This window comes from Metopolophium dirhodum, chromosome 4 (genome assembly GCF_019925205.1).
Source record: "Metopolophium dirhodum isolate CAU chromosome 4, ASM1992520v1, whole genome shotgun sequence".
Lineage (NCBI taxonomy): Eukaryota > Metazoa > Arthropoda > Insecta > Hemiptera > Aphididae > Metopolophium > Metopolophium dirhodum.
In genome coordinates this window covers 15,735,091-15,762,737 of record NC_083563.1, presented here as the reverse complement: position 1 = coordinate 15,762,737, position 27,647 = coordinate 15,735,091, and the positions used below count along the sequence as shown (strand labels likewise).

The following is a 27,647-nucleotide window of genomic DNA, read 5'->3' as shown; positions in this document are numbered from 1 at the left end:
CTTACAAACTACAAACTACCTTACAAACTGGATCCACATTGCTACCATAAAAGATATTGAAGTCAAAGATTAAAGCTTTTTGACTGCTATAAAGGGTGCAGATGACAGCCAGAAAAAACCACACACACGTTGTAAAATCAATACATTCTCGCTCTGCTCAGAATCTAAAATTGAAACGAGTCCATGTTACCGAACAGAGAACTTCATTATATATTGTAATTTGTTAATGTCAAAATATACATATTATAATATGTGAAAACACAAAACTTAATATCTACTCGAATATCATATAAGCGCGGCTGTAACCCAATGGTATATATTGTAAGTAAGAAGAGATTCTTGTTATTTTACGACAAACTTTATAATCGTTTAAAATACAATTTATGCGGTGCAAAGATTGTATCTTTTTTATTTTACCCCTTATATTGATATACACAATATTATACTTGTGTAATTGTTGCGGTACAAAATTTGATCTTAGTCGTAATATGTTTTATAACCAATTATTGTGTAATTAAGAAAATTACATAATTATTGATCTACGTACAGTTATTGGTCGATAGCACTGGTTTATGTGTTTCAACTAAAATCAATATTTTTCAACGAAATCTTGAATAACATTTAATTTTTCACCAAAATCTCTAATTGTACCTATAACATTTAATTGTTCACGTAACTAACGTTTTTGACTCGAGTAAATAGTTATAACTAGGGCTAGGATAGTATAGGATTTTGCATTTTTTTTTAGGATTTACAGGACATAGCTTTTCAAGCACAAAATGTGATTTGGTCATATACGAGACCAAATTTATAGTTTTTATTTTGCATTTTTTTGCATTTTTTGTACTTTTAATGATTTAGGGTCATTTTTTAGCATTTTTAGGTCATTTTTTCAATTTTACGGGCATTTTTTATACTTTTTTGAAATCTAGGTAATATTTTTATACATTTTCATTTACACTAGATGTTCTCGATAAAAGTTTTGAATTTGTAACAGAAATAATATCTTATTCAATATTTCAATTATAGAGATAGTATAGAGAATAATCTTCGATACCTCGAGTTATCTTAATCGTTAAATTAAATGACAGTGGTGTGGAGTGTACCTACGTATGGTTTTGTTAAATACCTATTTAGTTAGTGTCTTTACTTTCGGGATTGCGTATCGTGCTTGTAACGAAATATGCCGAAACAAAAATCATCGCAATCGAGTCGTATGCGGCTTTATGTTTCGGAATAATTTTTTACCGAAATATTAATTAATAATTATAATGCATTTTATAACATTTTAAAATCATTTTTTATCTTTTGGGCATTTTTTAAGGTCATTTTTAGGTTATTTTAGGGTCATTTTTTTAGGTCATTTTTAGGTTATTTTAATGTCATTTTTTTAGGTTTTTTGGGTCATTAAAATCCTAGCCCTAGTTATAACTATAAAATATGGATACGGACCGCATAATAAATTTTATACTATTTAAATAATTAAAAAATAATATAATCAATAACTGCATCTGAATCGCGTCCCCTCCCCCCCCCCCCAAAAAAAAAAAAATTCGATGTTGGTCGACAACAGAATTGCGATTGTGGTTTTTTTTTCTGCGACAGAGCCGAGTTGCGTGTGCGTATTTTTTGTGACAGGTTCTGCGTGCGTAAAAGTTTGAATAAACGAACGGTTTTCGCCAACTTGCACGTACTATTTCGTATTATAGTACTAAGTAGTAAATTTGATATACTGCAATATGGGTTACCTCAATGGTACTATAGATTAGAGAATATGGTGATTAGATATGTTTATACTTTGGTAAGTTCCCCCGAAAATAATAATATAATATTATTACAATACTTAATATCCAGATGGGCTTTATATGACGAATAGAAAATGAATACAAATTTATTTTTACATTTTCTTTAGTTTATTTCAATCTACATTTTTATTTTTTTATTTCACCAAACTTTGAACTTTAATTGTATATAGAATATAATATATTGACATAGATGCCCACGGTTATTTGTATACAGTTGTATATTTTAAATTTAAATTTGTTCGCTATAAATAAATCTGATCAGTTTTACTAAATATTTTATCCGTATTTCGCGCAAATCAGTCTTAACTTCTTAAGTCTCAAAAAAACCACGCATGCAACTCGGATATCTGTCGCGAGAAAACCACGCGCGCATTTGACCTAAATAATAATGATTATGGGTGCTATATATAATATATTGTATGCAAAAAAAAATATTAGATTTCCATTTTCTGAAACAAAATTCTTGTGTGAGCCCATCTTAAAAATTTGATTTTTTTAATTTCCTTATTGCACATATGAAGCATTAGAGAAACTACAATTCCAAATTTCAAGTTCATACACTTTATCGTTTTTGATAAGTAGCGATAAGTGAAATTATCTATTACCTATTTATGATCAAAATAATTATTATGGACATCTAACGTCATAAACTGTTTGTCATAGGAAAAATCATAGATATAACAATTCATTTGTTATGGTATGGACATAAAAAATGACATTTATCTACTCAATACATATCTCAAGCCATATGAATGTACCTATGACATCTAATTATTTAGGAGATTTGGAAAAATCAACAATGGCAAAAATGTAAGCACCATAATATTGAACCCTTCATATTTTAATAATAAACTTCCCAAGGTTTAAAACCTTTTATTATGACACGAACGATGGTAATGTATCCATTACAAATTTCTGATATCCAAATGACAATTTCAGAAAACACAAAAATCGTGGGCTTTTACTACGAGCCTACTCAGTACTCACCTACACTTTCGTAACAGTGTACCACTCCTTATTTAAAACTTCGAAAAATCTTTTTGTTTTGGGTTCAGGTATATGTTAGCTGCAATAACGATGCATGTAACTATGTTCAACTTTCATTTTCAAATCAGAAGTCATGTATTCAATTTTCAAGCATTTTGACCCAACAAATAAAATTTTATTGATATCTATGGAAAAAAAACCAAAAAAAATTAAAAACTGAAAATGTCCGTGAACAGTTAAATATTTTTAAAATTGTATGGCGCATAGCAAATTATAATATAAACATTCAGTGAAAATGTCATGTATTTACGGTAATTTGTTACACAAAAATCGATTTTCTCGATTACTAATTTGGCGTAAAAATTTCCGTTTTTCCTTTAATTTTTTTTTTGTTTTTCCACTTTCAAAAATGACTGGGAATTTTGACCTCCCCAATGCACCAACTAGATTCACTTTCCCATCAAACAAGATACTAAAGTTGAAAATCGAAGCATTATTATTAATGTCATTATTAAATCGACTCTTATCGTGTACAAAATCACAAAAAAGAAAAAGAAAACACACACCATTCTAAAATTAATACATGCATAGCTCCACTCAGAATCTAATACTAGAAGAATCGATTATACATGAAGCATACATAATAATTTTTAAAACTGCAAATTATGTATATGAACGGAATTAAATTGGCACTATTAATCTTATTAAACTAATCGAACTAATTAAATCAGTTGAAATCAATACAGTGACAAAAATATTTTAATTGCATTTTTTTTTATAATGTTGTTTGTTGTAACGTATCAATAAATAACTTGTTTCCACAAAAAATACGATTATTTCCGCTTACGTTTGTGAAATGTTAATATATTATTATTTCATTCAATAATAATATCGATGTTGATAACAATACATAAATGTATTTAAAATTACCAAGAATTTATATATATTTATCAAATTATATGTCAACAATTCAAAATAACAATTTAAGTTTATATGAATACAATGCATTTTATGAAACACATTTTTGATGAACTATTCAACAACGAGCAATCGTTCAGGAAAAAATAATTAAATTAAAATCCATGCCCTAATTATAATAATAATATTGTACCATTGTCACATTGTGCGATTTAACGATTGTACGAATCTATCACATAATAATAATATGTATTATCATCACCGTAGCCAGTTGGGCATTTGATACCTATCTAACATAACAGTGTATCGTTTATGGTGCTTATGATATTATTATTATTATAACCATAAGCATTCGCGACGCAGGTAGTTGGTTCTCGAGAATCAGGAGGATTAGTAATTACCCCAATTTCGGTACAAAGTCGCACCACATGTTTATCTGTACTCGAGAAAGTTCATAGACATTATATCACATGCTCGAACAAACGCGTTATGAGTCCGAACTTAGATAGCCACATTTAATAATCTATAAATATAAGGAGATTCGTTTAAGTATAAATACTAGTAGACAAGAAAAGCACATATGATTTGGAATATATTTATAATTTTTACAGTCGTTATCTATACATATTATTATAAAATATAAGCCCTGTTTTTGTATGTACGCGCATATTTCGAAAAGTACTCTACAGATTTCAATAAGATTTTCACTAATAAACCGGTCGTGCCACGGGGAAGGCTTTAACGTATATTTTATCTTGGGAAAATTGATTGGGTAGCAGAAAATAATCTATATCTACATACGTATATTATAATTTATAAAATATATAGCAGCTTAAATAGACAACTTTTTTGAAAAAATAAAAACAATATTTTTATAATTCTTATGTTTTTTTACCGTTTTGAATGACAGAATACATTTTTAATTTAATAATTCAAAGAAGAGTAATTTACTTACTGAAAGTTGTTATGAAAATAAATCATATATTTTCTAACCATAAGCGTGACTAGATAATATTGGTTATAAGTATTTAAAGTAAAGATGAGCGAAAACAGTAGTGGACCAACATTGGTAGGTGCCAACCCATCCTGCTCTTAAACAATTACACCTCCTTACTTATATCTGATTAACCACTCGTTCGAAATTCGATCAAAAAAAACATGTACCTATATGTTGTCATTCAAAACAGTAAAAACTTAAAAAAAAAAAAAAACAAAAAAAAAACTGTTTTCTGAGAACGTTGTATAGTACCTATACTGACTTCGATCGGGTACGCAAACAATTGTTTAGATTATAATGTGAGCGCTTACTATTAAATTAATCACCCGGTGATATAATAATATATTATACGGTGTTATCCGTGATACACTAATTATAAGTGACTTATATGTTGAATGAATCATCCCTCAAGTATAAATATTATACTTTATAGTATAATATTAACGACTTATTTGACGACTATGTGACGGTGACATTAGATTTCGATTTACTTGGTTGGACATATCATGGCCTTTGACTGTATTATTGCTACGCACACAATAGTTTACTGTACCGGGAATCGTAGGTAATTGTAAAAAAAGCCACTGTGGCAGTAATGCAGGACACGTGAACAACAGCTATACAACTGTCACCACTAACTTCTAAAAGGGTTCTTTGTACATTCAAAAACGAACCGAAGGATTTAAAATTCTATCCTTACCATATAATATTGCATGTCATACGTACCTACATGTACGATATTAACATTGCACACAAGTAAATAGGATTTACATTATTTATGTGTACACATTCGACGGCGATTCGATAACCACAGCATAAATCATCATTAATCTACCATAAAACTCATAATATTTGTCCATCGTTATTACGATAAACTCTTACAACAGATCAACCGTTTTAACTCAATACGACAAGACGATATTATTCAATGGAACCATTTTAAAGTATTTTAAAATAATTCATACTTGATTTAATAACGCAGTTTGTATCTATCATACTCGGAATACCCCAGATGTCCGTGATACAATATATAACATATTTTCTAATAAATTGCGCGTCTACTCCCTGTATATTGTGATAAATACTATTTACTTACCTACTGTTTTAATATTAATCAACAGGAGTATTAAGATATCTTATTTTACGTTCTTAAGACTTTTAGCGTCATTATTTATTCAGTTATTTCACTATTTGATAATCTATTAGTTTTTACTGTTTATCACACGGTTTGAACGCTGAGCAATAGCTATTATAAAAACGAGATTTATAAAAATTTTAAATTTCCGACTGAAAATAATTTTAAAAAGTCTTGTTACGAACGTTGGTTTTTAAAACTTGAATTCGTTTTTGAAGCTTACAAAAATTCAATTATAGTTTCGCCGAAAAGATTAAAATATCAGATGGCGTTTACCACTATTCATTCCATGGTTCAATTAACACACTAATTAATCTTGCATTTAGCGGACCGAGACGCCTAACTAGACGCTTTTAGTTCACTTACCACTCTCTTCAGCTTCTGCGATCCTGCAGTCCCACCGATCTCTCAAAATTCATCCGATTATCCTTCTCTTCCAAATCACTATATAATTGGTATAAATTAAAAGGTACCTAGTGCAAATTCTCCCTTTAGGTATAATATATGTGTCACAGTATAATATTAAAAACCGAATATCTATACTATGTTGAAATGTAATTTACGAATACATGTATATTTATTTTATGTAACGCGAACGACCCAAATTAATAAATGTTTTCTAAAATGAAAATTTTACCATCAGGTTGTGAAGTAAGTAGATAGTTATAAATATTGTATATCGATCGTATGAGACCAGATCTAAGAAAACAAATGTAGATTTGTTATGTTTAACCGATATCATATCTTATACCTAATGTACCTATACATTTTAAGTTTCTCATCAATGCCAAAAATATAAAGTTTTGATGAATCTAAAAGACAAAGATCGGTATTATTGTATCTTCACTTAAAATGTTATTATTTATAGAAAAAAAAATACAAATTTACAAATTTTTATAAATACATAACTTTGGATGGCATAATGTAAATCAACGTATACTAAACAATGTGTAAAAAATCAAATTATTCTATATGAATAATAGCATTGTAATAAATGTAACGTATTCAAATAAAGTATAATATAATATTTTATCTTATTTACAAATTGACGATAATAATTCTTTTTTTTAATACCTAATTAAAATATTATAGTTTACAATAATATATAAATTAAACGTAAAAGGTTCCTACATACAACAAACAACAAAATATGTATTGAATATTAAATTACGATGGATCGTACGATAGTATCTTCAAATCCAAAAACATTTAATAAGGGACAGGCGTTATCATTAGTAAGTTTAATAGAACTCTATACCCGCATGTGTTATACCGTCTTACAAACGTACAATATAGTAAAATTTTATTCGGTAGAATACATTTTATGATTTTAACTTCATGAAGTTATATGCATATTAGAGTGGATTGATCTATTATCAAACTAAATGAAAATAATATCATCTGCATGTTTTTGTACACCACCAGTTGTTTACGATTTTTTAATACTTTTTAAGCAAATATTATGAGAATCAAAATATTACAATTTAAAAACTCTCATAGCTAACTCTCTTAAAAATCGAAACATCATAAACCGACGTATAATTACAGATTATTGTTTTCTAAATTTTTATTTTGATAATGCGTCTACATTTACTCTAATATAATGACTCAAATTTGGTTCTGCTGAATGCAAATTTGGTATGTTGGAGTTTTGTTTGTAAGGAAACAACGCTGTGGATTTTACGTCCTCTGAATTATTTGAGACATTTTTAATTAGTCATGAATACCTAAAAAGGGTTTATACCATTTCACATTTAATTATTTTATAATAATTTGTTTAAATCAAAAGGAAAAATACCACTGCAAGCACTTGATGAATATAAAACAGGTAAACACTAAAATGCAGAGACGAACTCAGTTTTTGTACCTTTTTGTCGTCATTGTAGTTACACGTAAGACGATAATATTGTTAGCAAATTCTAACGATAATAATGAATATAATATAAGAAAAAAAACCAATAATAACAATAATTTTCTATTCTGCGTTATGATGAAAAATATGTACATAACATAACTTCAAAGGTTTTTAAATACCTATAGTTAGATTATAATAGGCTTTTAAAATAAATGCAATCAATTAAGCTTTTTTCAAATCCAATAATAATATAATAGTTGCGTACACCATAATATTGTGTATAATTAAAAATAATAAGAAATGTTAATATTTTCGTGTGTTTTTTGTATATTTATAAAGTAATATTCAGCTGTGGCAGGTATAATAATTTATTATAATGTTAGCAAACATCGAAAGACACACTTTAAAAGCTACAGTAGTTAGTAGTCAACATATCGAACTAAGATATCGATGGTTATTTGGGTTAATTATTCTCATGATAATATTATTATAGCCTTGCATCAAAGATGGTGAAAATATTCTCGTACAGTAATAACTCGTCATTATTATCATTAATGTGCCTATGTAATTAATAAACCACTGAACTTTCAGTGAAAAAAAAAAATAATAAATAATTGCTGGTAGGGTAATGTTATCGAGATCAAGTGTTGCATGTGATACTTGCATCACTCTTATATTTGCTTACCTCGGCGTAAGGAAGTATTGCATATTATTATCATTATTGTTGGGTTTATTTGTTATACATTTTGTGTTACAAAATTAATTGGTTTTTAAAGAACATTTTATTTTTTGTGAAGACTATTAGATAACAATAAATGCCACTAGGATTTTTAAATATTGGACATTAAATAATCAAAATAATCGATTTATTCCGACATTTAAAATGTATTGCTATATAAAATGAAATATTTTAAACCTCGTGTATTTCATTAATATTATATTTACAATCTATAATAGAACTACGGGCAATAATGAGTTTATGGTAATGTTGTTCTGTAAAATAAACTGTTATTTTCGTAATTTACTTGTAATAAAATGAAAATAGTTTAGCCTGCGTTAAAAAAAATTATTTATAGCAAATTACACAATATTACGATAAATCACAACTATAAAGTTTAATACGAATACAATTTTATACAACTGTAATAGATAACTACTGTGAAATCATTTGTAGAAAAATGGTGGAAACAAGTATTTATTCTATTCAAAATAAAACTTTTTCACATTTTCTTCAATATTATTATGATAAAAATGTTTTAAATCCAAACACAAGCGTTTTTAAAATTAAAGTTCAAATTGAACATACCAAAACTGAATTGTGTTACAACAACATCGGAGGGGTCCAATAAAAATGTCCGTTTTATTCAGTTAGGTAATGGAAAAAATTCTCTCTCCCATTATGTTGGTATATTATACTGATATCTACTAACGCGTATTATAAAAATTAATAATTTGAAATAAAATTACCCATCAATAGCATTCACACGTCTTGTTATACATTAATGTTGATTAATTTACGTGGTGTATTTAAAAAATGACTTGAATCATAAAACAATATAGTAAGCAAACATAGATAAATAAAAAATTAGTTACATAATTAATATATAAACTGAATAACAGTTATCGAAACCGCAATTTATACCCAAAAATAAATTAAGATAGTATATCACTCAATGAGAACACAGGGTGTGCGATTCACGTCATCAAGTTTAAAATTGTGTGTTTGATAAACATTATATCATATAATTGAAAAATATAATTCTTTTAATGTTTTTAATTCATTAATGCGATAATAAAATCTAGTGAATAGGTAATTTCTATATTCCTATAATTTTATTAATCGATAATTATATGTGCACAAAACCTACGCCTAGATTTTATTGGTGACTTAAACGCTATTTATATCTGCTGTTAACCTAAAAATATTTGTTAGGGACATTGATGACGTTTAAAATTAGGAATTTAAATCCATTTCGAGTTCAATAATTACTGAAGAACGATTCAATGTTATGTTTCAACTTTACTTGGTGCCAAAACTGTCTGACACTTTTGCCAAAGTATTTATTAATGATCAGCTTAATATGGCGTTTACCGTACCATATCTATACCGAGAAATTCACCATTTTCACTAGATAAATATCGTTGAAATTGTCAGCCAAATTCGTATAATTTATGCAGACTTTTTGACGGTTTTAGATAAATACATCATGGCCACAGTTGTAATATAAATGTTTGTAAAAAAAATTCTTGATTTTTATGTGTGATGTTTTTATTTTCATCCATAGTAAATATTTTGAAAAGTATGAATACATCTTTCATCGAAGACATCTCGCAGGGCTGTGTAGCATGTATTATGTAACAATAATGACTATACCTATAGGTATTGTAAGTGTTTTTGTTCATGAAAATTCCTTTTGCATGCTGATGATATGGATATTTACTAACCATTCGGTGGATAATAACTATTGTATCGCAAATCAACGGGATTTAGATAGGTTTTAATAACGGTGCAACTTTAATGGAATGACATTAAATGTTTCAAAATGTGTGTACATATGTAAAGTTTCTACGCTTTAAACATCCGATTAAGTCAAAGCGTATACATATTATAGTGTCTAATGGTGTTTCAGCTTGTCTATAAGATTTGTGATCTCAGAATTTCATTATCTCAGAGGATTTATTTTTTAATGGTCATGAGCGTAATGTCTATATGGCTGTAATAAGTGTTAGACGGTTTCTAGAACGCAATTGTTGGAAATTTAATATTCCTTAATTGTTTGAAATTTTAATACAGTAGAATTGCAAGAGCTCTGCTAACATACGGTTCTAAAGTGTTAAACACTGGTCAGATACAACTTGTTGATAAAATTAAAATCAATTCAGTTTGGTACATCGTTTTGTTTCATATAATAATAATATGTGTAAATTAGATGAATATGAATAATTGGCATATCAATGAGGTCATAATTTATTTAACAATTTAATACTATATACAACCAGATGATAATGTTTTACGTACATTTATGATTAAACTCCACAATTATTGTGGATTTCAGGAGTCCTTACAACAACAAAAACTTCGGCTTATTTGGCTTAGCATGACGTGGGTATTTAACGTCACAATAATATTTGTTGTGTTAACTACACACAATTTTTCCTTTACTGTACCTACTACATATATGACCAACAATAATTTCCCAAATAATCCATTTTACTGCTACATTTTATCTTTTAATAATTGAGTACTTTTAAGGTGAATACTATTTTTTTTTATCAATATTCATATGACACGTTATAACCTTGTGGACAAAGTAAAAAGCCTATGCGTAATGGTAATATCGTATATCGAGTTAACTGTACTTTAACCAATAAATAATAATCCTGTATTGTGTTTAATTAATACACAATACAATGAATACAATGATTGTTAACTTTTGTTAACATGTATGGTATTGTTATTATTCATAAATAAAAATGAATGAATTCATATTGTATTATAATTTATATTATTATTTTATGAATACGTTAGGAAATGGTTGTCGTTATTTTTATTGTTTTACAATGAGATTCTGTTTGGTTTATTTACAAAGAAAATACATATTAAATAACTTTTATTGTGATGAATATAACATTATAGTATAAGTACCATTTGTATAGGTATATAATAATATACTAGCTGAATATTCCAGGCTTGCACAAGTTATGTCAAATTTCACATAAGCCAGTTTTTTTTTCAACTCGAATTAAATTATACTATTTGGATTTTCATAGAAATCAATAAAATGTTTTGATTGTTTTCTGTTTTTGGTCCAAGGGCTTCACCTAAGGTATTGGGTATTTAACATTCCCTGTTCCCCTGTTTGTACTTGCGACATTCCGTCAGTTGTGTTTGACTGTTACCTATGTTTTTTAAATCAATATATTATATTTTCGATGTAATAAATGTATATTTTAACAAAAAATGAAGAAAATCCATAAAAATAATGGATCTAAAATACCATCACGTACCTACTAGATTGTTATATGAATATAATTAATAATCAAGTTTCAGATTCGAAATAGATTTCGGGACAGTAATAGATTATTCTTACGCGAAAGTAATTAATAATTATCTACAATATTAATCATATTTACAGTATGATTAAAAAAAAAAAAAAAAACAGAAACACGCACGGTTTCGTTTAAGTGCAGGTGTTAAAATATTCGTCCTCCGACGGCGACAAGCTGCTGCGTGAGATAGTATAATGTTAAACGTGCGTCCTTTTATCCTGCAACAACAGTTCGAACATGAACAACACCTGATAATTGTTCGTTCAATTAACTCTTGTGTTGTGTGTGTGAGCCGCACACACACACACACACACACACACACACACACACACACACACACACACACACACACACACGCACACACACACTTTCCAGATACGTGAAACAGAGTTATCGTCAACCGGAAATGGCATATGTATATACACATCAGTTTACATTATAGTGTTGTGAGCATGTGTATATACACTCCTATGTGGATTAGTTCAGCAGAAAATACCCTTTCTATCGTTCTATCCCACACACTATTTGCTCCCCCCCCTCCCCCCAACCACTCACTCCGTTTACCGCCGTCACATCGCAGGGCGTGATATGGGTAACCAGACAATCCGGAAACCACATTTCGACGACTAGTAGGTATAGTGTGCGAATGTATATCCCACGGCGTCAGAGCAAACGATTCGGCCCGTCAAACGAAAGCCTTTAATGCCTTTTCACTAATTACTGCTACGCCGCACGTATCCGTCATTATTATTGTTTAAAAAAACGTTTACGAGAAGTAAAAATGTAAACACAAACTCGATATTGTTATGCGTATAGTACATAGAACGATCGAATCGATAATATGATAATACAAAGTTTATATTACATGGGTAATTGATAACGAATAAAAAATAGGTGCTTACAAAACAAACATTTGAAGAACACTTATCCTTAAAGAGTACCTAATCTTTATATATGTTTTTTTTTATTTTTATTAACTAACCCACGGCAACTTAGGCCATTGGGTGGTTTTTACTGTGTGTGAGAGTACTGTAGGTCTTAAACACGTTTACGTAGTTAGGTAGATTTTTTAGTGGGCACCCGTAGGTATCTTCCATGCCCGGGTGGGAGATGGCAGCACTTCTCTTCGGACACCGTGACTTGCCCGAAGAAAAATGTCACACGTGGCCAAGGTTTTGAACCGGCGTCGGTGCGCGTCGCAACCGACGCCTTAGTCTACTCGGCCACTTCGTCCCCTCTATTCGTCAGTACAAGAAAGGTAATTTTAGTAGTTGGGAGTTTTTTAAAAAATTTTTTTTTTACCTTTGATTGTTCAAAAAATATTATAATACATAATATTATTTTAAGTGTGTGTAGGTGGTGATATCATCAACCTAATAAATCACAAATATTAAAACTTTCAAAAGTTCTTGATAAATTATACTACTTTAAAACACCTACTGATTACGGTCAAGTTTATATTTATCTATATAGATACCGACAAAATATTAGATGGATACTTAATAATGCTTGAATTGTACAATTATTGGGAACTATTTGTTTTGATTTTAATTCACTAAAAATATTAATTTTATCGTGTTCACTAGTCGTCAAATACCTACTTTTCAGTTTTAGATTTTGAGTGGAGCTAAACATATCATTATATTGACTTAAAATGTTGTGTCTTTCATCGCCTTTCGGAATAGGAAAAATGCTTTAACCTTCTACTTTGAGGGTGGTTTCTGATTTCAAATTAGATCTAGTTGGTAGTTTGAGAGGTAAAAAGTAACAAATTCAAAGGACCTATGCCTTGTCCCCTTGCAAAATAATCGGGAAAAACTGAAGAAAAACATACAGAAAACGGGAGTCTAGACTTTTAAAATACTGTCTCAAGGAGCTCTTGAGTTTTGGATACCATAAATATATAATCAACATTAAGTACCGTACCCTAACAAATGTTATAAGTACGTATTGTGGATATATAACAATGAATATTATTGTTTCATCGTCTACGTAATATCGGTGATAATTTACAAAACAGTGTCGTGATGTTCTAGCACAATCTGTTGTCGCATTCGATTACAAAGGTTATATTATTACCACTGAAATATCTTAGACATCTATACATTCGCATATTATGCAACAATTTAATTTACTTGCAATAGTAATGATTGAGTACCTACATCGGAATTTTGCCGTGACAAATCATTATTGTATACCAATAGTTAAATATTATATTTTCTATATAAGTTGGCTAACTGTTTTGCGCGTAAAACCATACATCTGGAACAGGGCGAAACAGAGACACGATTTTTGTTCAAATAATCAACTAAATTAATGTATAGAATTATACGTGAATAGTATCTATGCCTACGCTGTATAGTTCTACGGTTGTTTTGCTTATAAAGTCACACAAACGTGCAAAATGCATTATGTAAAATGCAATTAGTTAATTAAACCGTAGGTAATACTAGGTATGTACCTATATATAAATATACCTAATCACGTCGTAACTAACAGTTCTGTTGATTAGATTTATTTAGCGTTGTATAATATGATACGAAAATATAATGCGTTTAACGCTTAACGTAGGTATACTTACATAAATAAATCTTAAAACAGTAAGTAGAACAAAAAGTAATACTATTTGATCTAGTATCATAAAATGTATTACTCGTGTTTTATCATTGTTTACAAATGCCTTATATTCATGTCTGTCACAATGGATCCATAAATTGTGGATTTATATAATTATATGTTTACAAAAAAAATATCATGCTCACTTCAAATTCGATAAAGTAGGTAGTATATAATATATTATAATTTAGTGATACTTTTGAGTTGTGTTGACGTATTTTATTGTCTTTAATATAATAATATTATATTGATTTGAATGATATCAAATTAATTAAATATCCCTCTGACCTCTATTCAGATCCGCTATGTATACTTCATGTACTCAACATTATATAATATCTGTAGTTTTTTTAATAGTTTATAGTTGATAACATTTCCATTTTTTAATAAACCTAATATAGTACTCTGCGAACAGGTCTTATTCTTCGCATGTTTTCATTAATTCTGTATGCCTATATTCCAACAACATAATTAACTAGGTAATATATAATATATATATTAAAAGCTTTTATTCATTATAAAAAAAAAACTTATATTAGAAGTTAAAGTCAAATTATTATTCTTCTTTCTTCAGATGTATCGAGCTTACAATATTAACTTTCTCGCTTTGTACTTGATTGTTTGTTGTTATAAATACAATCTAGATGAATAAAATATGTAATTTTAGGCTTCATATTTTTGTAAATTCAAAGGGCTCAATATCGTTTATTCCTTAATACGAGAATTACCGTGATTTTGTACGGACTCGTATCTTATTATCATAATGTTATTTATTCATACTTGTGGAATAATTTAAATATTTTAAAATGAACAAGATCATATTTATACTAAATATTCTGTAGGAACTACATATATAACATTATATTATTATTATAAACATATTTTCATCTCAAGCATAAAGTCTAACTCATTTTGTTTGGCCTGCTTTATCATGTAATTTATAAAATATATAACTCCGTTGAAAATTTAAATGACAACAGTGTAGTAAGAAAAACGTAAATACTTACGATTTATGATCAGTATCGGTGCATTAATGACACATTTAATTTTAGTTATAATTTAACATTATATTTGAAGTGCACATTTATTATAATAAAATAATAATAATATATTGACTATCGTGTAAAATAACATGCCCTAACTAGTATAGATAATATAACATTTCACTATTGGTTATGTGATAACTTAAACATATTGCACTTTGAAAATTGTATAAATTTAAAATAACTTTTGATTTCTTTTCAATTGATTTATTTATCAAAAATTGCGCACCTGTTAGATGTAATATTAAGTTGATCTATAAATTACATGTCCAAAAAAAAAAAATAATAAAAATAAAAAAGTAACTACAGCATAACATATACATATACTAGAATAATAATGGTTATAAGTCTTGGCACGCTTAGAGGTGTTTGCCTAGGGGAGATCCTGGGTCCTGTTTATTCGTACCGCGTATCCGTTTACTCGTAACCATCGCGACCCAAATCGGAAATATCCTACCAGCCCGTTATAAATCATGACATTTTCAAAATAACAACCAATCAAGTTTCTACTACTTTTAGTGATTTATTGAGTTTTATTTATATTCTCTCAGCATATCACTTTCCTCCCGTTAACTGGATGACTCTATCGGTTTTTATATCTACCAATATTGATTTGCATTTAATATAATATTATATGTTATACAGCTACTTAAATCGAACTTGATTATATTTTTCATTTGTGTAAATAAAAATGTTTGTCTTAAGGTAAATAATAACGATGTTGGTTATACTTTTAAAATAAATTTAACTGTACATATCCTAATTAAATTGATTGATATTATTAATTTAATCCGCTAATCAAAAAATGTGTTCAGATAAAAAAGAAAAATGGAAAGTAATAACTATTGAGACAGTGATAGATGATGACATAAAATTTAAAGGATAATCAATTTAGTTTAACAAACAAGTTTACCAATAAATGTATTATTTGCTTTTGATGTATATGTTATATTATATTTTTTAATAACTTTGTATTAAATGGTAAAAAAAATGAAATCACCCTAATCCACATTTATGTTAACATAATATTATGATATTATTTGTAGAAACTATATCATTATTGCGTATCCATACTAAACAAAAATATTGTAAACATCATTGAGCAGCTATAAAAATGTTTTTCTCAAATTTACTAGATTTTGAAATTTATCTGAAACTTAGTTAAAGAAAAAAAATAATTAATATGATTAAAAGTATTATTTATATTTGTATACGAAATTACATTTCTAGCTTGCTCTAGGTATCTTTACTTTAGGATGATCATAATTATATGTACATATTTCGTCTTACTAATTATTAAGATCAATAATATTAATTACTAATAATGGAGTAGATAGTAACTAAGTGATTTGTAGCTATTAATACTATACGTTAAGTGGAGTTTAAATAATTAAGTTATGAGAACATCTTCGTTATATAGTAGGAGTTTAGAGTGGTGGTCCTGAGATGGCAATGCATTGAACCTGTTGACTTGAGAAAGGAGTTGAAGAAACTTTCAACCGAATTTTCAATGTGGTCTTGAAGTTTTGGAATTTCGTGGTATTTGTGTATGTTAAGGTTTCTTACAAGCCACGGAGCATTTGTTATTATTCTGAAGGTTGTATTTTAAAATGTATGCCACTTTTTAGTGTTTGTTTAAGTGGGTTTGTGGACAATTTCTCTAAACAAGACAAGCATAATATGTAAGCAGTGGATGCAGTGCTTGCTCACAATTGATCAGTAGAGAACATTTTTTCCCTGTAATTTAGACTTCCTGTTTAGAATAGGGAACGGCATCGTTAGGCTTTGATAAGCTATTGTTGAAGTTTGGATGATAAGTGCACGGCCACCAGTATAATAATATATGATAATAGAATGAAACACGTTAAGAGATTATTCATTATTAGTCATTCATCTAGTAATTTCACATTGTATATTTTCATAAAAATAATGATTAATAAGTACCTACTGTTATATTATCATACATTTGAAAATAATGATAAATTATTGTACTAAGATGACTCAAGGTTAGTTAAAATCATTCAATATTCTATAAAAAAAACTGATGAGTTTAAATTCCTAATTTAAATTTTTAAGTTTAGCAACGTTTTTAATTGCATTTTTAAACCAGTGAAAAACAGAAAATAACATTACTTGTAAAGTTAAATCTGTGTATGATTGTCATTTCCACATGAATTGATATATTGTTGAAGAAAAACAACGAAAAAAAATCAATCCGTTGTTAAATCAATAACCATCTAATTGTAATCTGATTTTCGAGAAGAGGATATCAAAATACTTTTATGATTTATACTTTTCCATCCTACCATATTATAATTGTTATAAGTGATCCATATTGTTCCAATATAATAATCATTGTACTTGAACATATAGAATTGTGGCACTATAATGATTGTTAAAATTAAATATTTCAACTAAATTTTAAAATAATCTAATATAATCGTATGCAATATGGGTTTTGGAATTCAACAATACTAAATATCGTATAAAATAATATGTACTCAATGTATTTTATTGTAACTTATGTAATAGATTCAAATATGAATATAAAAATAAAATTATTTGACAAAACTATTTTGGTATATCGCATTATTACTTATTTCTAATAAATACATTGTTATGAAAATATAATAGCCAAAAATTACTACCTACCTAAATTTACCTACCTAGTTATTAATTTATTATTTAATATCTTAATAATAATTAAATTAGAGTGTGAGACACTATGTATATTACTATTGTATATGCTACATTTATATTTATCATTATAATTTTACATAGATATATGCGTTTATTCAAAAAGTAGTAAATTGTTATAATTAGTAACAAATTGGCCGTAAAATCATTTTATGTTTGTGAAAATATTCAGTAAGTATACATTTACCTAGCACTGTTTCGGGTGTAATTAAAACCAAACTACGCACATACTAATATCCTATAATTATAGTTAATCATGATTATATTATCTGAAATTATACTTACATATGTAAATGGGAAGTTATAACACAAAATATTATAAAAAGTTCATTGTTATGGAGCTTACAAAAAAAAATATATCTAGAACAAATTATTATGCTCAGACTAAATACATTTTACCTTGTGTTTAACTTTAGAGTCATCATTCGAAATAGCTTACTAGAATTAACTTAATTACTGTAAATATCTTAATACAAATATTTAATACCCTTTTTCATAATTAAAATTAAATTATGATGGTATAATTTAGTTAGATTACAACATACAGCAGTTGTACTTAAACTAACCTTTAACCATTCTTTTCATGTTCATTGTTTTTTATAAACTATATGATATTTAAGTAGTATATTCTGTTTTGGTGACTTTAAGATGGTTTTCATAATTTATTATTGCAAAGTATTGAACACGTGTAAACTTAAAAGAAAATACGTTTAACGTTAACATTTAACGTAATACTAGCGACCTTGTACCTAGTAAGTTGTGCACACGTGTACTAAGGTACGTGCATCAATTAGTATAAGTTTTACTTTTACGACACAGAAGTCTTATTTAACGTCAACCTCATTCAGATTATATTATTAATAGAATATCAAATTAAATAATCATCCAAAACATGCAACTATGTGTAATAACGTAATACACGTGTTATATTTATTTTTGATTTTTTAACTTTATAACGATATAAAATCAAAATTATCAAAATAATTTTTCTTTTTAATATTGACATTTGGTCAATACTTATTTTTTTATATTTTATACTATTTTCAAACTAAAGGCATTGTCCCAGATCCAACAAAATCAATTTGAGATTTTAAAACAAAAACGACATTTTTTTAATCCATTATGTATTATTTCATTCAAGAATGTTTGAAAAAAAAACTAAATCAGAGTTGTAACTTAAGGCATTATAAGCTTTTGTTGTACGCGTGCAGTGTTGGACTTTCAACACCCTTTTGTCATAATACCTGTGCTTATCTAGGTAAACATATAACACATTTTCATGCACATAAATATAAATAAATCCTGTTTTTTTTATATATATAACATATTTAAACTAATATCCTATGGTGTATCCCACATGGTTTATATAAGAAAACAAAAAAAATATCCAGGTAGAAAAAATAAAAAATAATGTAACTGTGTCTCTGTTCAAGTACATAATATTATAATAAAAACAATAAATCATTGTTTATACATTTATGTAGAATTAAAACATTGTTACATAATTATAAATTTCCCTTAAAAAAAGTCATAAACATGTTATTGAACTTATTATAATATTAAATTGATAAAATTATCAACATAAAACTTTTTTAATAGAAATTATCCCGTAAACACAAAATAATATGTAAAATATCGTATTTTTTTATACAAATTTAAATTACAACCTGTTTTGATGTTTGACATTGATGACAAATTAAAAACTTTTAGTATAGATTTCAAATATTATAATGTATTGAAAACCAAAAACAAAATAAATAGTCTCAAACAAATTTAATTAGTTATAAAAACAATAAAGTCCATAATATAGTACTAGAAATTAGTATTGAGTGTTATTTAACTAATAATCTATGTAAAAAAATATATTCTAAGCCATATTATGTACGTCATAGTCACATAAATAATTATAATTATAATCTAGAATCAATAAAATATAATATTAGTATAAAATATAATATCTTACTACCTATTATATCAGCTGGTTAAATACAAAAATAATGAACTTATATTATTATTACGTAATTATCGCATCCAATGTTGAGAAACTACCTGATCGTCGCTGAAAAAATGCGTAATATTGTGTGCTGGTAAGAAGTTTATTTATTTTTTCAAAACGAAATGTATTAGTTTATTACTATTATTATTATACTAGCATGCACATTTGTATAATTAACCATTATTTCCGGAACAATAATTTAATTACAGATTAATAAAACCGTTATTAGAAAGTTAGTACTTACTTACTATATACATTTACAAAACTCATTCATGTTTGTAATTTCTAATAAATTGAAACTCAGAAGTTTAAGAACGAATACAAGTTTGTGGACGTGAGGGAGGTGCAACATAACATTTACAAATTGCGTTTATGAATGGTTGAATGGTTTTGAACGGGCACGTAGAATTTAATTGTTGTAGGTACCTATACACCACTACACATGACTTAAAACTTGTTAGAACTCGTATTTTATACTCGACTCATAGCCAACATGTCGAGGACAAGTTTGTTCATTTCATTTGACTAGGTTGGAATTATGGTCGTTTGAATTCATCGCCAGAGCTTAATCCAAACCTTATTATTTATAGTTTCTTATTGCATTGATTTTATTACTCACGGTATGACGCAATAGAGCGATACGGTGAAACTGCGACCGAAAACCAAGCGAATAACATTGAAATATCTCTGAAAATATTGACACGATTTGTTTTGATCGACAATTATTATTATGCGTAAATATTACATAATAATATAGCTGTATAGGTTTTTGGGGATAGGCGAATCGATTTATAAAATTGAATTAATACTGTTAAATTTTGACGACAAATTGACACGGTTAGCGGTATATATGAACGTCACTAAATCACATAAAATATTGTCATATTTTAGGAAAAAATAGCGTACAACTCATGAATGTACAAGTGGCGAGTGAAAAGCACATAACAAGACACGTAACACACTGATAAGAAGTGCCAACCCTTAACTCGATAAATAATTCTATCAATCATTATAATATACCGAGAATTGAATATAAAAAAAAAAATGCACGAGTTAAGTGGACGCAACACCCACTTTTTTCTTTTTCTTTTCCAACACGTCATGATTTACAAGGAAAATTAAGGTGCGTACAATACCTAAAACTGTGTACTATATGTGATAAGGTTTGTCTTACAGTTATGTTCTGATGGTAAACATATTTCAAATTTACAGTTGTCAGCTACTTTAAATTTTCTATAGTGAAAATCTATGTAAAAATTGTTTTAAGTTATTATAAATTCCAATATTTACCCAAATGGTCATATGTACTCGTGTGTATTGTTTTATATTCATCTCATGTTTCTTAGTATTGCCATTCGTTTGCCTTTATAGGGAGCAAAGTTATAAAACTAATAATAAAAAAGACAAATCTTGAGTACTTTTTAGATTTTTTTTTTATTTTCTAAATCACATTTAGCCTTTTTGACATATTTACTAACGTTTATTATATTCTGAGAATTTTGTATCTTTTGGACATTTTCGATGAAATTCAGTCCGACAATTTATTCTACAAACGCATTAAACGTGCCAAAAACAAGCAAGTTGTTTTATTTTAAAAAGAGCAGACTGCATAAAATGTCACCAGCTATGTGGCGCCCTAGTTATTAATATTACGAATATCAAAAGGTCATGCTTCCAAGTAAATATTGACTGGTTAAAAAAAAAAATGATTGATAATGTCTAAGAGCCATGTTACACGATACAATGGTATCATATCATATTATGCGCTCTCAACTAAATGTACTGTGGACAACTCATTCCCTTTCATATCTCGTGTGTTTGGATACTGATGTTTCCGCTTTAATATGTTTACAAACTTGATAAAGCGTCCCAGTATTTGACAAATTTGTTTTAAATATTCCGTTTATCTAGACATTTTTTGAATCATAACAAAAAAAAAACTACCGGACCACATTACAGTTTAAAATATAATCCATCTAAAATTATAATCAAAAAAAAAAAAACCTTTTCATTGAAATGTGAAGTTTTATAATATTTAAAGCAATAAAACAATGAATGGTTTAAACTCATTTGAATTTTTCAAAACATCTGCCACATAATTGAATTATAATTAGTCATCTCAATTGATTTATAAATGTTAGTTTTTATTCAAACGCAGTGTGTATAATTTAGTTTTAATATTATCAATATCATGAAAATAAAATAACAACGAAACTGTCTTTTCAGAAAAATAATCGAATAATGAATTATGTGTAAGAACTATAATTAAAATTATTTATTTTAGAACATCATCATAATATACATTAGCATGCACATAAGCGCAGTATTATATACATCATATCGACGTATCAGTGACTTTAAATACAACTTGAGATGGTAGAACTATTGTGGTTGATTTAATGTAGAAAACGTTCATTTAAAAGAAACTTAGTCATATGTGTATTTTTATTATATTCTACAAGTAAAATAAATTCCAATGAACTCCTATATTATTATACTCTATTATGTTATATAATATTAAATTCTAAATTACATTTAATTGATTTTTGCATAAATTATTAAAAATTAATCAAATCAAAACCGTTAACCTAACGATGGGGTAAGGACAGAAACATACATTTACCTAGTTTTTAAACATAATAATCCCAAATAATCTGATACGCTAAACGTAGGTACGTTAAAAATCAAGAAAAAATGGTACTTATTAAACTGTCTGGTTCCACGTTGCAGAAATGCAGTTATGGCAGAACAGTTGAAAACTTGAATGTTATATTAGATTAGTACCTAAGATATCATCTTAAAGTTGTTGTTTGTTGTTTAGCCATTTGGTATTTTCTAATTTCTTATTTAGTGAATTTATTTACGATTATGGATCTATAATTATCACTCATCAGTCAGAAATTTATAAATTAATGCGTTATATATTATGTATGTATGTCCGTGAAGTTGTCCTCCCCCCACCCGTCTTTGTACAGTTGATTATTTAAATGTGCTGACATTTAGCTAATTAGATGAAAACCATTTAATATTTGGTAGGTAGCTTTTATAATTTTCAAATATTAAATACTAAGAACTGTTTTGAAGGGGAAACTTAACGCAATCTCCCGACTTGGTATGACGATTCGAAGAATATACTAATATTTTTCAAATCAGTTATAAACACTAAGTTTAGATTGATTTTCAAGATATCGGAACAGTTTTCAAACCTATCAGACAAAGACAGGAGGGGATGAATTTATTTAATGTTAATAAAAAAAAATGTAATTGCATGTCTGTAATATTGTAAAATTTCTGCAGGTATGTCTGACGTATTTTTATTAGTGGCAATTTAAAATTCTATTAGTTGGAGCATACCTATGCTAATCTATAATTCAAATAAATAATAATAACATACGTCTTAAGGCTTGGGTGGGGGGTAGATTAAAAGCAAACATATTTTATATTAGGTATATATTTAATGAGGATCTTTTTTTGTGCAGTATAATGTACTAATATCACAATATTATATTATAGTATTTAAATACCAATACTTGGCATCAATAAAATAATACAGCTCCAAACAAATAAGAATTTAGAATACCACAGAGCTAATAAAATTGAAGTATACGCAAATCTATTTATACAATACGAAGTGCGTAGTTATCTAAAAAAGTGGTTTTGTTTATTGATTTCCTAGAAAACTAACAAAAGTAATAATTTTTAAGCAACTCTTGCACGCCTACTTTATTTCATACGTATGCTTACACAAGAAACGTATAAGGCGTTATGCTAAAAGTTTTGCCAATAAAATCAGCTTGTGTAGGTCGTTTTATCGCAGATGAAGAGTAATATAAACTATAAAGCTGTACAATAATATAATACCTACAGAGAAATACGCAAAATTATGATCTATTATATTGTATTTTATCATACGCCGATTAAGCATTTGCATTTAATCAACAAAGACTATAATAGTAGGTCATAGTTATTGTTTTACCGGATTTGTATAATAAAAAATATAAAAATATTTTATAAGTATACTATGTTTTTGTTAATTTGTATTTAATTACAACAATTCAAAGAAAAATATAATATCTCATTAACTTGCGTTGTACAGTAACTGTAAGTAATTGTATATTCTCGCGGCATTTCAAACTATTAATTGTTCGTTTATCGTACATTATAATATCGTTGAACATCAAAGCATATCGGCAGGTACTTGGATTTACTCATCACAATAATTATTAATTAATGCTTAATTAAAAAAATTAACATATTATTGTAAAATATGTTCAATTAAGCTAATTATTGGTGTTTGCTAGAAATTTTGGCCACTTAATATTTTATACATTATATGCCATGGATTTATTCATTAACCATTTCATATATCATTCGATATAATCAGATTAATTACTTATCTTTAAATGAGGACAACAGAATCCCTAAAGGAATATAATAACATATAATGCAATGTTAATTATACTACACAAAACTTTATTTTATACATTTATAGTTGGGTTCTGTAATTGAACACTATAAAGCAGAACGTCAATTAAATAATAACGAACATCTGATAAAAGGATTCATTTCATTGATAAATATTAGTCTCAGAATCCCATGAATAATATATTGCCCAAGCATAAATATAATATAAAGAAAAACGTAATATGCATCCTTCAAAAGTATATTACTGACTGCGAAATTGTATTATATACAAATATAAATTAATATTTTTATCCATGATGCGTTAATAATTTATTAAACCTTCATGTCGAAAATATATTATTATAATCAATTCAAATTCAGAAAAGTGAATTTTCTAAACCCAGATACAAAGAAAATAAGACATTATGTATATCCGATCATAATATTTTTGAATATGAATATATATTTTTTTTACCCTGTTATATATTTACCAAGTTTGAATTAATTCGAAAACAATGTGGAAACTTTTGAAATTTTGTTAACCGTCTATTTTATTGAAATCCTATTTCATTTTTAATTTTGTACATTTTCTGACACTCCATTCAAAATATAAAAGTATAATAATATTTTTTTTCTTTTTTACGATAAAACAATGTTTATTTTATGATAAAAAACAATATTTAACAAGGTATGACGGTATAAAACCCATTACTAATTTAAAACCATACAACACAATTAATCAAATGAATTTGGAAACTGAATATTAAAAAAAAATACCAATCAATACCATTCCTGTAGTGTAAATGTCACAAAATCTATAGTCTTTGAATATTCAAAGGGCTAAGAAAACAATTGAAGCTTATGTAAAGAAAATAAAAGCCCTATTTAAAGAGCGAAAGCTGTTCATCCATCCTACATCCTATTTAAGAGTTGGATTGAAAAAAGTGGAAAAACTTCTTTACCTTAGCCACTTGGAAATAATGTCTTAAATCATCCCCCGAAATCTGGTCTGGTTTTATTCTCGATTTTTTATTCGCCTACGTGTTTTAAGTTCATTGTCGATTGTTCCCTTCGATTTCACATGGGATAGATTTTGCGGAAGTAATAAGTTGTAAAGTTTTATTGACCGGACAGAAATGCAATTTTGCTCTTCCTTGTCCCATAGGATATGGTTGCTTTTCAATCGTTACTCCTCTAACCCCTCCCAAGCCAGTTTCTTCCTTCCCCGACGCTACCCCCCTCACAACCCCCACTCACCCGCTGAGCGACGTTACCAATTTCGGACTCATTTCGCATTGATAAACAGATTGGGTGACGAAAAAAAAAGCGTAAGATGAATACGGATTTCACCGACCGTGACGCATAAGCCCTTTAGGGAAATTTCTTTGTTTCCAAACGCCATTAGTAAAACTGCCGAACAAGAAAATACGTTTTTCTCTTGTATACTGCTAAGCGGACATCTTTTATTGTGCCGGTCCAGTGAGACAAAAAAAAAAAAAAAACCGTTGACCGCATAAAACTTTTGAATACAAACTTGGTGGATAAATACGGTTTTTTTTTTTTTTTACGACATCTCAAACGACTATACCGAAATATTCAAAACGATTGGCTTAAGAGAAGAACCTTTGATGTTTTATGCAGTGCATTATTTTTATTTCAGAACCGATTTGCAGGTTTACTGTACACGAATTATTTCTACATTAATGTGTTATAGTACAGTAATATTTTGATTTTTATGCACAGTGCATATTATAATAATATATCAAACACGGTAAATAACTTAAATATTGTGTGCATCTCAAAAAATGTTAGTAGGTAGCTGGTACACTCTTAAAATACAAATGCACAAATGTGCACCAAACAAAAAAACATTTTATATACCTACAATAAATGTTTTTTGTATACATTTACCGACGTTTTTTTTTTTTTTTATTAATGGTTAAGGCTTCAATTACATAGATTATTAGCCTAGTGTTATTTACAAACTAAAAGTAATTATACAATAATAGAGCGAGAAGAAGAAACATAATATGTTATATACAGGAAAATTATAATTTATCGACTAAACCAATTAATTTAAAAATGTGCACCGAACAAAAAACTTTTTATATACCTACAATAAATGTTTTTTGTATAAATTTACCGACGTATATTATAGGTATACTAGGTGAGTTAGACCTTTAAGATTTCTAAATTACTATTTAAATCTAAGATTGTTCTTAAATAACTACTTACTAAATTAGGTAATACGATTTAAATAGGTTTACCTGAGTTTGAGATCCATTGAAACGTCACCAACCATATCGATATCAGTTTTAATTGCATTTCTAACATGGTTATTGAAATTAAAATACTTCACTTTCTATTTAAAACTATATCGTCAATACCACACAAAAGTTTGCAATCGCACTTTTTAATTTTTAGAAAAATTAATTTAGTTTTTAGAAGAAATACACAAAAATCATTTTAAAATCACTATCATCTTCGAATCGTTCTAATCACCTAAAACAAAATTAAAAATGTTAGTTAGTCATATTTGTTATAAATTAATTAATAATAATTCGTAATAGTGTAATATTCGTTATTTTTACAATCATCTAGTTTTTGTCAAATTATAACAAAATCGAGAAATATTTTATTGACTCGTTATAGATTCTAAAAAATAATATATTTGCATAACAACAATGATATCTTTTTTTACATTATTATTTTTTCTTTGTCGTCACTTTTATGGTTAAAAGGAGTTTCATGTGACCCAATCATCGATTAGAAATTGAGTCAAGAGGTCATTTTTCGTTTTCCTCAACAGTCTCTCTAAGCGCATAGAAAAACTACTGACAACCGTAGAGAAATGTTTAAAAATATATATATTGGAAAACGAAAAATCGTTTTTCGAACGAGATGATTTATTATGACTTTCAAATTTGTCATAACATAAACACTATCCTGCGTCTAGGCGAGCAGTCACACGAGTTACTAAAACTCAGAATCCGTGGTGGTGGTCTGTTCATAAATTTTAATTAAAACCATAAATAATAATCGCTTTTAATTAAAACATAATTCATAGTCATAGTGGTTCATCCAAAACGATGATCCTCATATTTTGTGTCAAATAAAGATTGTTGGCCGATCTTATCACCGATT

General features: G+C 27.7%; 1 protein-coding gene across 1 annotated transcript in view; it reads right to left on the bottom strand.

Annotated features, from left to right (window-relative positions):
• Positions 1–27,647, bottom strand: part of LOC132943392 (protein amalgam-like) — a 365,040-nt gene that overhangs the window by 320,455 nt on the left and 16,938 nt on the right. Inside the window, exon 2 of the mRNA XM_061012366.1 lies at positions 26,771–27,005. Coding sequence (XP_060868349.1) covers positions 26,771–26,837 — 67 coding nt within the window. The 5' untranslated portion in view covers positions 26,838–27,005. The remainder of the gene's footprint in view (positions 1–26,770; positions 27,006–27,647) is intronic.